This window comes from Electrona antarctica (genome assembly GCF_951216825.1).
Source record: "Electrona antarctica genome assembly, chromosome: 12".
Lineage (NCBI taxonomy): Eukaryota > Metazoa > Chordata > Actinopteri > Myctophiformes > Myctophidae > Electrona > Electrona antarctica.
In genome coordinates, this window is record NC_136793.1 from 29,434,685 (window position 1) to 29,452,010 (window position 17,326).

Here is a 17,326-nt window from a genome sequence, read left to right on the forward strand (position 1 = left end):
CCGCATACCCCAAGATGGTGTGTGCCGCTATTACAGTACTGACATACGGCTTCTTGCCGTCTTGCTGGTTACTTGGTGTACGATCGGCAGAATTGGGTGCTACTACCGTACCATGCATGATGACTGTTCTTCTCCGGTTATGCTCATGGTCATTTCTGCAAGAGTGACCGTCCAGCCTCCTTGCTGGACTACTTCGGTCCCTATGAACCTGGACTTCTGGTCTGTCAGCTTGCACTTTCATCTCGATATCCTATCGGTGAACGAAGCCTCTGCCGTCCTCCGACTGCTCCAACATCTATGGGAGGGTTGATATAGCTCCGATGCCCTTGCATCATCATGCTGTCCAGACAATGCTCTCATGATATCCACCAGAAGCTCTAGGTGAAAGCCTTCGTTACACTCATTGCCACCCCCAGATTTCCCATGGAAATCTGTACCATATCAAGAAGGCTTGAACAGTAGACCCCTCAGGCCACCCCAATACAAGCATACTGAGTGGAGGCTTGAACATCAAACGTCAGCCATTCAGGCCACCCCATTGAGGTCATCACCAGTTCCCACCCTCTAAGACAGATAGTCTCTCTCTCCTGCACATCACCAGTGCTCTCTCTGCCCTGCACATCACCAGTGCTCTCTGACTCTAAGGGCCGGGGAGGTCTCACAGCTCCGAGATTCTAGGCATCCAGATTCTGGTAACCGGGTGGGTCTCACAGCTTCGAGACGCTGCTGCTCACCTACGGAGCAGCCAGGACCGACAGAGCGTTCATGCTCTGACGGCAACAACTGGGTGGGTCTCACAGCTTCGAGACGCTGCTGCTCACCTAAGGAGCAGCCAGGACCGCCAGAGCATTCATGCTCTGGCGGCAACAGAGTGGATCTCACAACTTCGAGATACTGCTGCTCACCTGCGGAGCAGCCAGGACTGCCAGAGTGTTCAGACTCTGGCAGCAACTGGGTTACCATCTGGTTAGAATCTTGCTACTTAGTCAGGGGTTGGCTACTCAAGGTATATGGGTTGTAAAGCCAGATACCTTGGTTCGTATGTGTCTGGAAGACTTCAGCATCCCGTTACTGCGGTAAGCCCTAATCCGTACTCAAGAAGGACCATATAAAATAGCTCAAGGCTGTATTGCTGATTACTTAGCTTAGGACCCCCGCAGTGGTGTCCGGTTAGAACTTAAACCAGGATGCTTTGACTTCTGCCTTCTCCCTGAAGCCGACCCTCTATATATTCTCCGACCAGGCTTGTCACGATGACTAAGCCAGTTAGATCTATCCATATATGGTTCTATCCATATATGGTTCTACCATATCTATCGATATCAGCACTAGGTCGGCTCGGGCCCAAATATAGGGATTGTCATACTAAACATGTCATATATCATATAGCCCAACGTCCTAGTCAGAGTCTTCGTTACAGTGGTATTAGAATATGCTAGAGGCCACAAATCAAGTTTTACAACAACAATAATTAAATTTCCGGCCCCCCTAGCTGGATACTTTTTCCCACTGGCTGGCTGACTTCATGTGCTTGTGCAAAGCTAGCTGAGATGGTGGAGCACCAAATATATGATGTCATGACTCTCATTCATTCGTATGGCCACAAAGACAACACAGTTTTGGTTAGGGTTTAGGTTTAGGGCAGAGGCAAGTAGCTGATTGTGGTAAGAAGAGTTGTACAAGCATGTGTTATTGCTGTTGTGTTCATAAGATGGAGAGGTTCGCTCCAAAAACACACCCACCACTGACGGGTTGTTTCCAACCAGAACGTTATTTCTGTTTCCAAACTCCTATCAACTGTATACAGTCCCACTTCCCAGTGCATCTACTCTGACTGTTGACTCATTTGAATCTGATCATTAACCACTTAAAGGGGAATACCACTCATTTTCAACTTTTGAAAATAATAAAAATGTCCCCCCCTCTTCTGTTTAGCCTAGAACTGGAGGTCTTGAACTTAGTGACATCACGCACTGGTGTACTCTTTTGTTGCGTTCACACGGGGCAGATTAAACGATGCAGTCTACCATTCATTGTCAATGGAATCCAGCGACATGACAAGACGGAATGATGCATGTAGCTGCTCCAAATTAACTCAACGCATTATTGCATCGTTTAATCTGCCCGTCTGAACACACCATTAGGCCTGCAGAGTACACTGGCGTGATGTCACTGATCACATGACCACAAGTTCTAGACCTCCAAATCTAGGCTAAACAGAAGGGAAACAGAACTCTAAGGTATGTTAATGACTCAATGTTGAAAATGAGCGGTATTCCCCTTTAAGCTCTATTCTAGTCTTTGTTGTGCGACAGGGTTGTGCAGCGAAAATAGTTGTTGTGAGCTTGTAGATCAGCTATTTTCAAAATGTTGAAAATAGTTGTTTTTTTAGAAAATCCAATGACATGCGTAAAATAAGCGCACCAGGGTTACCTGTACCATATCATGAAATGCAATACTACTGGGTTCTTCTCTCAACTTGTATCACATTTAGAAAGAGAGAGGGGGAGGGGGGTATGTAAGGTGGAGGAAACAGGAAAACGTAAAGTGCTAATATAGGCAGAAAGGTTGGTACTGAATCTTTTGTGGTGAACATTCAAGCTGCAATCGAAAATTTATGTTAATGAATAAAATATAAGGATTGCAGCTTTAAGGTACTGTACTTAACAGGCCCTGGGTGGTTATTTCAAACAGACCACACCCATGGACATGAGATCAAATCTGTCAACTTTTTATGTACCCAGTGCGCAGCTCTTTCTCAGCTTTCTTCCTTTTGCACTCTATCATGCTCCCTCTCTCTCTCTCTCTCTCTCTCTCTCTCTCTCTCGTACAGTATGTGATAGTAAGTGCTGATATGACTATAAATGGTTGAGACTGCAAGGCCTTAACACTAATCCTGGTGTATGACCTCTAATTAAATCTCTCTCTGTCGCTCCCCCTCTCTCTAGTTTATTTCGGTCAATTTTGTAGTAAAATAAAATGTAGATTTCAGGTAATACAAAAAGAGAAGAGGGAAAAGAACCAAATCTCTGACTGCAAAGGTAGCCTATAGGCTGAAGCCTATACATACATACATACATACATACATACATACATACATACATACATACATACATTTGGTTGCATTTGGTTGCATTGTATGATGACGATCATATTATGGCACTCTCAGAGTGAAATTAACACTCAGATTTCCGAGTGCAGTGTGAAAAGCCACAACTACAGTACGCCACCCTACTGGGCTCATCTGTCCATCTGTGTGTTCAGTGAAGTGGTCTGTGTGGTCTCTTTATACTGTCAAAAGAAACAAATGACCTCACTAGGTTTTTTTTATTTTTGGCGGAGTAGTTCTTTGGTCCCTCTTGGATTTACTGTGTGACCAAGAATGGTCATGGCGGTAGAGATGGTTTGTGGTACTGTACAGTAAAGGGCATCAGCAGTTTAACTACCATTTTGTTTAATGATGAAATACAGTACAGTACAGTTGCTGTAAACATGAACATATAATATAATGTACAATGAAGCTGACTGTTACATGTAGGATGAATTTAAAGATTCGGTAGTTATAACACTGATCGAAATGTCCCTCTTCTTTTAGGCATAGCAACTCTACCAATTATTGACGTCAACAAAAACAGCTACCCAAGTGATGCGAGTAAAATCAACAAGCAGTATTGTAGTTCTCAGTAGCCTACTTCCTGATACAAAGTTGAATAAATACAGTACACAAACGTGACCTTCGTACTAATACTCCTAATACACAAAAACAAAAAACTAATTTCAGGAAGTAAATGGTATCACAGGAATGGGGCACAGGCCAATTGCAACTTTGATACAATGAGTTGGCGTCATGGGGAAAGAAAGAGGGATACAACATGTGTTTCATCCTACTCACATTTCTAAACGTGTCTGTGTCGTCCAACCTAGCCAAGTGATAAGAATGGAACTGGTTTATATGAGGTACTTACACACGATTTTGCTCTCTGTGACAAGGCCAACAAAAGGGCTTAAACTCCCTGGACAATATTAACATTGGGAGGAGAACCGTGAGAAAGAATTCTCAAAAAATATCAAATCAAATCGAAGCATATGCTGACAAAAAAACAAAGCAAAAAACAAACAAACAAAAAACTAAGGTTGTAACATACAGTTTATTATTATTATTATTTATTAACACCTGCTACAGCTTCAATACACACAGAGAACAGAATCAATATGTTTGCATTCAGGACCAATCATAGTATGACTGCTAAATGCTACAGTATGTTGCCACAGAACAGTTAAATCATACAAAATCTGGTCTCCCTTGCTCATAAATAGATGAACAAAAGCATGAGTCACACGATTTTGGCACTCTTACATTTATGCTAATTGAGTAATTTGTGCCACATGGAATAAGTGGCACTCATTCCACAAAATGGTACAACAAACCTTTAGGTCTCAACATCGGAGAACAGGTACGATGCTTCTTATTGTGCACACGTGCATGAATCCTGACTGGTATTTCATACCCATCACGCCGTTACTGGATGGAAAGTCTTGAATCTGTTTCAAATTAGCGAGCTTCCTCCAGAGTGGAAGTGCGGCAGTTGTGTTTAGATGCTGATATTTGAAGTACGCCACAAAAATCACGCAGGACATTGAAAACCAGTCGCCAGAAATGAAATGTTTGTGCGTTTTATGATGCATGGGAGCAAAAGTTTTGTCTGGCTCGTAAATGTGCTTTCCCCAAAGCTCATAAAACTGGCATGTGTTTGTTGCCTCCCTAACTTGGCACTCAGGGGGCAGCTCCCATAGAGTATATAAAAGGATAGAGACTGAACTGGCACGAAGCTCCGCCCCCCCAGCTATTCATGTCAGTGGAAGTTGCTCAGTGGCGTTTTGAAGCACCCGGAAGACTGCCGGAAGTACCGTCTCAGAACGTCTACTTCCGCATTTGACCACCAAATTTTGGTGGTCAAATGCGGAAGTGCAACCGAGCGCTCAATGTTAAAGCCCAGCTGCACGGGGTTTCCCGGTCATGAATCCACGGGTCCGCCTGTAGTCCCTCCTCCTACCACTAGGGAGGAGAGCTTCAACGTTGAATAGCCTCACTGACCCCTTGGCAGCTCCTCATTCCTGCCTGCACTGTGATAAAGAATAGACACACACACATCAAGCTGGTGTTAACTTCACGGTAGGAGGATGTATTCTTCTTCCTTTCTCTCTCAAGTCATACATCAGGTATCAAACATATATGGTGTAAACTGATGCTTTGGTTACATTTTCATATAACATGGCCATTTAACAGCACTGAGCTAGAACAGTTATCAGTTCATCACATGTTCATTTACTTTACAAAACTATAATTAATTTGGGTTACTTAGACCCAATAAATACATTCTCACTATTATGTATTCCCAGGAAATACATTCACTTAATAAAGACAAAGTTCTGTCTAACCACACAACCATACTTACTACTTAACCAAAACTAATACAAATGGCTTTTGTAGGCAATATAACCTTGTTTGTTGATTTTTATTCTCTTCCCCATTCCCCATCTCTCCAGATCTTTAATAAACAGAAAACATAATCCCAAGGCACCCGATTTCTCCTTTGGCCTATAAATGTAAATTGTAAATGTCAAAACCAGCTACATTTCTAATGCTCTGGAACCCTGAAATTAAGTGTCTATTGATGATATAAGTATCCTTGTATTTGTTTATAATGGAGCTTGAGTGAGTTTACTGGGGTCAGCTGCACAGAGGTGTGCAGTGAATACCTTTTCAAATGCTTATTTCCAAAATATATAAAACACTATTGTTTATGAGAATGTTATACAAAGACAGTTTTAACACTACACTGTCATTGCGTTCAATTCATACCAATAATGACACTCACTGCACACACTGACGGCAGCTACTCTTCAGTTGCTCCTGGGTCCTATAGGCTGCGCTGCTATTATAAATGTAACGCATAAATGTTCAGCCCGAGTCAGGGCTGGTTCTAGCCTGCCCCACTAGGGTGGGCAGGACAAATATATGGTGGGTGTCCCAAAATGTTTTGGGGGGTCAAATCCCTGTAAACCCCCGAAATGCATAGAAAACTATGATATCATCATATTAGTTTATCTATCCATCTATCGCTCTTCTCCTTCTTTGACCAACAGTAACCCAATTTCCATCAGCACTCTGTCGGTTAACAGCACTGATGGCAAACTGTGTCAGGTTTGTCTAAATTATTATTTTGTGATATTTTTTATATTGGCTAAAAATAAATATTCCCCATAACTTTGACAAACTGGGCCAGGCCCGGCCGAGCCCAGCCCCACCCATCGGGTCCCGATGGGCTCGGGCTGGAATCTTAAACCTTGATGTGTTAATTGTATTGTATTTTGCTATATTCATTGTGGGGCTGTAAGTTCTTTTTTTTTTTTTAAATATATATATATTTTTTAAATTTTCACAAAATACACATACCACCCCACAACCCTCCCCACATACAAACCACATACATAGAAGACAGCACAGACAGCACACTTCTCCCAAAAGTTCGACTATTTTCTACTCGAGGTGCTCCACCAAACAATGCTAGACGACGACAGTGCTGAAATGTGAGGCGTGCTGCTGGAAAGATGAATTCTGTTAGCGGGGCTTACAATAGAAATGGTTGGCAGAAAGGTGCTAGCAGCTCAAAACAATATTTATGTAGACATGGCACTTACTGCATTTACTGCCATGACCCTTTCCCAAACTCTGCTGTGGGTAAGAGCACTTTTGAACTTCCTCACCAATAATAACCTGTATGACCTGTGACAGCAGGTCATAAAGAAGAAAAGAATAGAAGGTAATTCAAAGAAAAGGCTCTTGTTATTAGACATGCATCAGTGAAGGTAAGCTCTTACCACATGGCAGACAACCAGGTCTGTCGTTAGAGGTTACACCACATGCTTTTGTTACAGGATAGTTCCACATAGCTTGTGATATAAAAACAACGAGAAACCTAGAAGCTTGGTGCTAAGTTCCAATAAAAACTAGCTGACAACAATTTGGGATTTTCTTTTGTACTGTACATCCATTCGTAACCAAAGACTCTAGTGCGTTTCCCACTGGGGATGCTGTGGGTGATGGGGGCGTGTTCTCTCCTCCACGTCATCAGTGCTCATACCCTAAGTGGGGCTGGCCCAGGATTACATTAGCCAAAGGGGTTCTCAACGTTTTTGGCTGGAAATGCTTTGGCCATGTCTCGCGACCCCCACCCTGCCCCCCTCCTTCCCACCTCCAATACAAACTGACCCAACCCACAGGTTGAGAACCCCTGCATTTGACAATTGACACTGTGTAAAAAAAAATCACACCCGTGTGAACTGAGTGGTGTAAGGTCTTATATAGACTGATCAGCTGTGGTCTGACGTAATGTCTGACGTAATGAAATCACACCCGTGTGAACTGGGTGACCATAGCAACCGTGCTAATTTTTTGTGCACAGACAGACAGACAGACAGACAGACAGACAGACTAACAAAGCCAGTCGTAGGAGTGGTTTACACCACTCAAAAAAAAGGCAAACTTTCATGCCATAATAGGCTGTCATTCAGTGAAAATAGCAGCGGCTATTTTTGCCATTTGATGTATACATAACAAAGCATAGTGGGCTTAAGGGGTCAAATTCCCCTCAAATGAAGCTGGTGTCAGGGATGATGATAATGGCACTGATGAAGGTTGTGCTTTTTTCCCCAGCTGACAGATACTGGTAAAGCAGCCAAGGGTGGTATTGCTGTGGGCGACTTGGTTCTGTCCATCGATGGCATCGCCACCGAGGGCATGAACCACCTGGAGGCCCAGAATAAGATCAAGAACTGCACCGGCGACCTCAGCCTCACCCTACAGAAGTAAGAGAGGAGCACACAGGCACACTGTGTACTGTACATGATATACATATACTCCCCCTGAATGTCATCGCAAAACGCCTCGGAGACATTTGCAGCAGCAGTTATTTACTATACTTCTGAACCCGAGGAAGGCTGAAATATATGAAATGCCAGAGGATCAGAAGCCTGAAAAGAGTGTACATTTTAGATTAGATTAGACATAGAAAGTTGAAATTTCACATTGTGAGTGTGATGATTTAAAATGTATTTAATACCACAGGGTTAACCAATGATACAGACACATTCACTTGGCAAATATTTTACTTGTGAACTGCATGTACAGGTGGTGCAGTCACTGAGACCATATAATCTCCATGACCATGACAAAATGAAAACATCTCAAATCACATACTGTAGTCTGTAAAGAGCCCATACGTCCCCCATTCAGGCATTGTGCTCATTATTGTTGTGGGAGTTCATCTTAGCTGTAACAAGCTACTCCACCATTAATTCTGGTCGATCCCCCATTCCCTAAGGACATCTGGAAGGGAGAAGTGACTGATATCACTAAAAGAACGCATCACACATGTGGACCACCCCTGTTCCCCAAGGCCCTCACTATGCTGTAGAGGAATCCTGTTGTGCACTGGAGATGCCCTGATTTAAATTATCACAACTCATTTTCTTACTGCAGAGAGAGAGAGAGTGAGAGAGAGAGAGAGAGAGAGAGAGAGAGAGAGAGAGGTTTTCTTGTGGTCATGTGGTTTGAATTGTCTGGTCATTTTTAGGACTTTTCTTTGGCTTTAGTATTTATTTGGTATGACAATTACAACTTGACGCCCGGGCTCTGTCGAAGATGACTGCGTAGCCTGCAGACTCCATGCGACTTAAAATACCCCAAAATGTCTACAAACCTAACCCACAACTCTGACCCTTGTCAGTCAAAGAGTGACATTTTTACTAAAGCATGCAAGAGAAGCTCCTGAAGTGTAAAGACAACAATAAATGGCACTAAAAAGTATGGCTTTTATAGAGGCTGCTGGTAGTAGTGCCTAAGCGTCTAATTTAAACATCAGTAGAGAGATTTCTGGAATTGATATTGGGCTAACTGAAAATAGAATCTCATGCTGATGCCTACAAAATACATGGATGTACAGGACTCACATTAGTGCAAAAGAACACTGTGCTGTACAGTACTTCCACATTAGAATGATAGATAAATGTACTCTCTATTTTGCTCTGCTTTCCCCGTTTGATGCTAACTGAGCATGGCCTGTAATGGCCAATGTTGGATAAATGCTGAAAGTGCTTTGCTTTTGGTCTGATGGCAAAAAAACGCGTGCGTGCGTGCGTGCGTGCGTGCGTGCGTGCGTGCGTGCGTGCGCGTGCGCAGTGAATGAGAGAGGTCTACAGTCTTGTTTTTATGAGAGAAACAGTTCTTAGCATAACAGGGCTAAAGAACACATCCCTAATACATTATAGTACAAGGCCAGTGTTTTCAAGTCAGCCAGAACCAAACAGCAAACCAATTTTCCATGACAACAATGTGGAGATTCCACAACCGTGGGAGCAGTGCTGGGGCTGGAATTTTGCATGATTCACACTCAAAAGTAGGTGGATTTCAAGGTTCGAAGCACTGACAGCACATTATGTTGCAGGTCATTGCCCTAAAGCTTCATTCCGGGATTTTTCTTCCACTATAGTTATTTTATGTATTTGTTGCATTTCAGTGGGCCGTAGTGGGTACAGACAAGGCCATCTCGTAATCAGAAGGTCACCGGTTTGCTTCCTTGCCTGCCCATGTCGAAGTGTCCCCGAGCAAGACACTTAACCCCCCCACACCACAAATTCTAGCATCTTATCCATTTGGCTTTGGCACATGCAAGTAAAATACTCAGTCTACAGTGTAAAAAAAATCAAGCTACAAGTGAGCAATAAGCAACCTACATGAGCAACAATGGCAGTTGCAACATTTTATTTCATTTGCATATAAAGCTTGGAATTCATAGCTTTGTGGGTTACATATAGCATGAAAATGGATCCAAACTGACTGATAATGCGGGCTTACAAATTGAGAAATTAACCACCACTCCCTCCGTAGCCTTTGCTTATAGTTTGTCCACCCCAAGGCTTATTGAAAACAGATGTTTAATCTAGAAAATGCCTTTTTGTTAAAACATTTCACTCAACTGAAACATTCCATCTGCGGTATTCTTAACAGCTTTAAAACATCACGCTATATTTGTAATATTGCTCATTATCTTTGCTCATGGTTTTATCAAATACATCATTGACCAGGACAAGAAATGGTGGTTGTTCATTTGAAATGGAGGACGTTTGTTTTCAGTTATTTCATCAGGGTGCTAAAAGAAGCGCCAAGTGCCGGTGTAATTGAATAACTCTCATGTAAGGGTGAGCTTGTTTCTGGGAACCCGTTAGAGGATTATCTGTTCCGCATTGCACCGTGCTTTGTGGGAGACATCAGCCCCTTGAGTGGGTTGAATCACTACTGCACATGGCTTGTTTCATTAAGTGCCATCATTATCTTATTATGGTCTCTGACTGTGACTAGGCGGCCATCCAGGGCTAGCCAGTTTCTTCTTCAATTGGAACGCGTTGTGTTGCTGCATATAGACGCCAATCCCTCCTGTCTTTACAATATGTGTTAATATCGGGTTATGGATTTGCTGTGTGGCATTCATTGGGGCTGAAGACTGACAGAGTAATGCCTAGGTCAACATCTGGACTTTAATGGGTGTACATGTGTAATGGAAAGAAACAATCTGTTCCACCGTTTCGGTTCAGTTTTTATAGGCATCTCCGTCTCCTTTTGCCTTTTCCCTTCTGCATGCTCCTTCTGATTGGGTTTGTCAGCGGGTCAGATTGCAAAAGGAATGATAGCAGTGGAAAGAAGATATGGAGAAGTGTGTGTGTGTGTGTGTGTGTGTGTGTGTGTGTGTGTGTGTGTGTGTGTGTGTGTGTGTGTGTGTGTGTGTGTGTGTGTGTGTGTGTGTGTGTGTGTGTGTGTGTGTGTGTGTGTGTGTGTGTGTGTGTGTGTGTGTGTGTGTGTGTGCGCGCGCCGGGGGGGGGGGGGGGGGGCACGTGTCTGTGAGACAGTTTGTTATGCCTTTTCCAAATAAAGGGATGATTTAGGTAGGGGAAAGGGATGGGGGGAAAGACGGGCTACAGATGTGAAAAAGAGAGAGAAAGAAAATGAAAATGAAAGAAATTACTGTAGCAACAAAAATTGTAATGTTGCTGCTTTCGACTGTTGTGATCAATGTGCTCTTTCTTTTACGGAAAGTGTGTTTTAAATACACTTTTTTATAGAGTTTAGGTGCAGTACAGCGGAGCCATCATTCATGGTATCAGCAACAACAGCTTTTCATATGACTGGGTCTCTTCTGGCTCCAAAATTATGGAATGCACTTCCCATTACAATCAGAACTGCATCCTCACTCCCAATCTTCCGCCGTAGTCTGAAAACCCACCTTTTCAGACTCCATCATGGCCCGTAGCACTTGCCATAGCCCCTTAGATAGCACTTTATGTAGACTTAGATAGAATTTTATACAGACTTATAGCATGTTACATAGACAGCACTAAAATTGCATTTTATGTAGTCATAGCACTTTATAGTGTATAGTATAGTACAGTACAGTATAGTATAGTATATGTATAGTTTATATGTATAGTTTCATTATATAGATATTCCACTGTTACGTTCTTAGCTTACGCATGTTTCATGATAATTACTTTTTTGTATGTGATTACTTTTTTGCTCTGGATTAAGAGCATCTGCTAAATGCCTAAATTTGTAATTGTTTAGTGGTTTTAACCAAATATTACATATAGATCTTTGGTTAAAGATCTGTAAGTACAAATTACAATAGGCCTACATATTTCTGAAAATCAAAGGCAGTTCACACTCAAGTTAGCCAATCAAGTCTTAGTTTTAGTTTGAATGTCACTATTCATTCAATGCAATGCAATCTGTTTTTACAAAGACAAACGAGCCTATTAGCTTTTGTAGGCTAATTGTTTCTCTTATTGGGATGGACTGTAAAAGCTGAAGAGAAACAGGAGTGGCAGTAGCTCAGGGGTAGAGTGGTTGGTAGAGCAGCCGGATGCAAGGCTCCCTCAAAGTCAGTGTCGAAGTGTCCTTGAACAAGACTCTGAACGCCTAGTTGCTCCCGATGTGCAGGTTGGTGCCTTGCATGGTTTCCTCTGCCATCATTGTATGAATGTGCGTGAATGGGTGAATGTAATGCACAATCTATGTAAAGTGCTTTGGATGAAAGCACTATATAAATGCACCATTTACGATTTAAACAACACAGCACACAGGTAAGAGGAAGTCTGGTGGGATTCATTCCTTGGCCAGCCTGTGTGTTACATCATGTGATACTGAACCCAAACATCTCGTCCCTGTCTCATGGACAGGGACTCTTAAATATTTATGTAATAGGCAACATATTTCATTCTTTACTCCACTTTTTATTCATTCATCAGAAGTAATTCTCTTTCTCAATTTGTATTTCTTTATTTTCCCCCATGACCCCCTCTTCTTCCCCTTTCTCTTTCTTTCTGGATACAACAAAAAAATAGAGCTTGCACAAAAACAAATTTCACGCACTGTTTTACACCTGATGCGACAATAGAAGTGATTCTGATTCAGTTTGACTCTACACCGCTACACCGAATCTCTTTGCTGTTCATAGATTTGTTATTTTTGCAGGATGTTCACCTATTTTACATGCCCAAAATAGGGAAGCTAAGTGGTTAAACCACTTTAAGTGCATTAGTCCAGAACTCAATTTGAGTATTGCAGAGGCATACCTCAAAATATTATATAAAATAGTAGTATATATAGTATATGCCTTATATGCTTTGCAGAAGTACTTAATCTCAACCAACTATATTTAACCATGCAGTATATCAACAACTGTTTGGCAAAGCAGTTGTGTAAAATAAATGATATGGCTCTATCACGTGTCACAGTATGACGGAGACCTTTGATGGGAGATCAGCATTACATTCGCTGTGTAATTAAACCAGTAGAGGAGTTATGAAATATACACACAAACTAAATGCCTATTGTTTGAAATCACTGTTTGAAATCACTGTCACCAGAGGCTGGTGGCGATGCTCTGATTCTGGCAGCTTATTTGTAAGTGGTCTATACTACTCTATCTATTATACATTTGAAAAGGTGTACCCAAACCAGGAAAGGGGACCCAAAGTCACCAGCTACTACGTCACTGACACGCTGCAACACGCTGCAACACACACTGCAACAACACACTAAGACGTCACAGACTTACCCTCCGCGTCGATCCACGGCTATCTCCTCATGTCGCGCCGCACGCCCACACTCAACACCACCCGCGTACAAATTGTCATTGCACTGCCACTAAAGCCGGCTCCCGTCCAGACTCACAAACAACATCAATATCAATAATAAACACAAACACGCCACAAGCACCGACACCCCCGCACGCACACACTCACATGTTGCCATGTCTATGAAAACAAGCCCAGAAAAAATGCCATTCAACACGCTACTTACAACTCGCTTACAATTCGCGGACCTGGCAACACTGCATCCCGTGATTCCCCTCTTTTCATTGGCTGCGCCGCCAACATTGTTGCCACGTCTATGTAAACAAGGCCGCAAACCCTGACTTCCTACAGCCTACAGCCTATACTACACACACTACCACTCGCTTACAATACGTGGACCTGCCAACACTACATCACCCCTTCCCAATGGCTCAAAACCCCAACACGTCACCCACGTGTTTTTCGTGTTACCTTTCACACTTCCGGAAACACTACCGGAAGTTACATTGTACACACACACACACACACACACACACACGCACACGCACGCGCGCGCGCGCACACACACACACACACACACACACACACACACACACACACACACACACACACACACACACACACACACAGTGTACAGCCTGCCGGAAACCAAAAGTAGAAGAAGAACAACACAGCTTCTACACTGATTCTAACTGGATGGACAGTGCCGCGATTACATACACAGTTACAATAATGCAAACACGACCGCGTCGACACCTGGCGTGGTACAATCGGGACGAACCGAGGCGCATATATGGATAAGAACAACAACACCAACACTACACGCACACGCGCGCGCTGCAACAATGCGCTGCAACACAAAACAGCTGTGTACAACGCAGTGTCACTGCAGACACGTGAGTGTGTGTGTGTGTGTGTGTGTGGTGTTAATAATAATAATAATACAAAATAAGAACACTACACTAATAATAATAATAATAATAACAACAACAGTACAGAGAACAGTACAGTACACATGAGTACAGTACAGTACAGAAAAAAAGCTCATCAGAATATTAATCCATGTAATAATAATAATAATAAAAAATAAGAACACAACACTAATAACAACTATAATATCAACAGTACAGAGTACAGTACAGTACATCAGAATATTAATCCATGTCATAATAATAATAATCATAATAATAATAAATAAGAACACAACACTAATAACAGTACAGAGAACAGTACAGTACACATGAGTACAGTACAGTACAGTACAGTACAGTACAGTACAAAGACTTACAGTACAGTACAGTATACTGTTCCTGCGCCTTGCCATGCCATGCCATGCTCTCTTATAATAAAAAATAAGAACACTACACTAATAACAACAATAATATCAACAGTACAGAGAACAGTACAGTACACATGAGTACAGTACAGAAAGAAAGCTCACATCAGAATATTAATCCATGTAATAATAATAATAATAATAATTAAAAATAAGAACACAACACTCATAACAACAGTACAGAGAACAGTACAGTACACATGAGTACAGTACAGTACAAAGACTTACACTACAGTACAGTACAGTACAGTATACTGTTCCTGCGCCTTGCCATGCTCGCTTTCATACGCAAATACACAAAACCAAACAGGGCCACTCAGCCAGCTTGGCAACTTTGCGCTTTCCAAGCAAATGCATAAATGAAAACATCATGGGTTGCCATTGCCTTCTTCCCATTTGCGACGCATCGCATGGCGCTAGGATGAGCGGGCCGAAGGCCCGCGAAATTCTAGTAGCCTACATTTCTGTGTTGTTGAGTGTGCATGCCTACTTCAGTGCACTGTATGGCCTCTGTCTCAGACAGTGGGAAAAGCAGTGCATTGAACCTTGCTGCTTTCTCAGAATACACGATCAGAGGAGAGGGAATGACAGAGCGATGGACACTATTCTTACTGTTAGGTGACATTGGAGGAAAGTGCAGAGAAAGAGGGATGAAAACACAGTGGGATTGACATTGACAGTGAACAAATAGGAAAAGGACGGATGAAGGGAGAGGAATAAGAAAGGGATAGGAAGGAATGATGGGTAGACAATGAAATAAACAGTGTTCATTTACACTATCAGAGTTAAGACTTGACTGGAGTCTCCCAGGGCTCTATAGTACAGGGGTTCTCAACCTTTTTGGCCGGGGACCCCCGGAAATGCTTTGGCAATGTCTCGGGACCCCCGCCCCGCCCCCTCCAGACCCCCAATATAAATTGACTGCTACAATAACCTTAACCCATTTTGGGCGGGAATCCCTTTTGGTGTTTTAAGCATTATGTTATAATTTAGCTATTGAAAAATAGCAGATCTACAAGCTCATAGCGCGCCACCGAGTGGCGCGCTACGAGCTTGTAGGTCTGCTATTTTTGAAAAATCATGAAAATAATTTTTTTTTTAAATAATTTGGGGACCCCCTAAAATAATTTGGCGACCCCCCGAGGGGTCGCGACCCACGGGTTGAGAACCCCTGCTATAGTAGGCCGTCTCCTGTTTTAGCTCGACACTTACCTTCAGCCCAGAATGGGGACTTTATGGTTCATGTGGTTAAATTAACACTCAGGATTTTACAGTGTAGGTAATGGAAATGGATTTTCAGAGTTTGAAGCAAGGGATGACAAGAAATGAAAACAAATAGAGTGGAGGATAAAGAAAGATTATGAGAGAGAAAAGATCAGGGAATATTTTTCCTTGGTGCTTAATGGCATCCCCCTGGAACACACAGTGTAATCATGACGTTTCAACAGTTTAATTATACTCTTAAGCAATGTGATTATCCTCTTTCCATGCACTTCAAACCATTAAACTGCTCATTTCAACCAATCACATTGTCTTTCAACAACACTACCCTTGTATTTTTCACTATGCAATTCCACTGCCAATGACTGCTTAAACGCTCTATTCCCTATAGTCAGATCTGTGTGTGTGTGTGTGTGTGTGTGTGTGTGTGTGTGTGTGTGTGTGTGTGTGTGTGTGTGTGTGTGTGTGTGTGTGTGTGTGTGTGTGTGTGTGTGTGTGTGTGTGTGTGTGTGTGTGTGTGTGTGTGTGTGTGTGTGTGTGTGTGTGTGTGTGTGTGTGTGTGTGTGTGCGCGCGCGTGTGTGTGTGTGTGCACTTACATGTGCATGCATGTGTGCATTTGCGTGTTTTATGAGTGTTTTATGATCTTGGCTTGATGGGATAGCTAAACGGTTTCGTTGAAGTGAAGAGGTACAGGCACTAGCAAACGTGCGTTTCTCTTGCAAAACCTTAAACACACATGACCTCTCACGCTCGTGCACACACCCAACACATTTAGCAATACACAGAACATTGCATACATACAGCACACATAGAACGGGAGAGAGAGTAAGAGAAACTAGATGGAGCGAATGGGCAATCAAGCAAACGTGCAAGGTTATGAAAAAGCTTTTGTTGTTGTGCTAAGATAATTTGTTCCTCTTCTCTCCCCTCTTTATCGCAATTTGCAGGGCAGATCTCACCCGGTTGAAAGCAGCCCAAAGAGGGTAATTATACTGTTTGACAAGCCTGTTCTTTATAAGGAAGAGCCTCAGTGGTAGAGTAATCACAGAGTACACAATGGTGCGGTCTGTGGCAGTTATTTAGAAAGCCACAAGGACAGGCCACAAGAAGTCCGAGTCGGCTGAACACAAGCCGTAGATTTGTCACACTTGTTCTGTGAGGACTGAACATGCTGGTGTGATGGCCGTATACTGTAGCTATGTGGGCACATTGCAGGCCGTCTCGGAATCAGAAGGTTGCCGGTTCAGACCTCAGCTCACACTGTACGTACGTGTACTGAGCAAGACACTTAACAGCTCTCCTCTATGCGCTCATCAAAGTGAATGAAAATGAAAATGCATTTTTTTCCTACTCGGTCTGTGTCTCATAGGAGGGCTGTGGGCAGTTCAGAAACCGTCTTCCATGTGACATCATCGATGGGGAATACAAGCTAATAGAAACAGCAGGCTTTCTAGTCCTGAAAAGTTGCAATGCGAAAATGGAAGCCATCGTTCTCACGATAATGAAAATCTAAACATTTTTGTAAAAAATAATCTTGTTTAAAAAAAATCTGCCTAATGATGATGTCACTGGAAGAC

At 42.6% G+C, this 17,326-nt stretch overlaps 1 protein-coding gene across 3 annotated transcripts in view; it reads left to right on the forward strand.

Moving 5' to 3' along the window:
• The window catches only part of pdlim5a (PDZ and LIM domain 5a), a 101,685-nt gene that overhangs the window by 20,005 nt on the left and 64,354 nt on the right, over positions 1-17,326 (forward strand). For all 3 annotated transcript variants that reach the window (XM_079517057.1, XM_079517058.1, XM_079517059.1), the window contains exon 3: positions 7,718-7,869. In XM_079517057.1, coding sequence (XP_079373183.1) covers positions 7,718-7,869 — 152 coding nt within the window. The remainder of the gene's footprint in view (positions 1-7,717; positions 7,870-17,326) is intronic.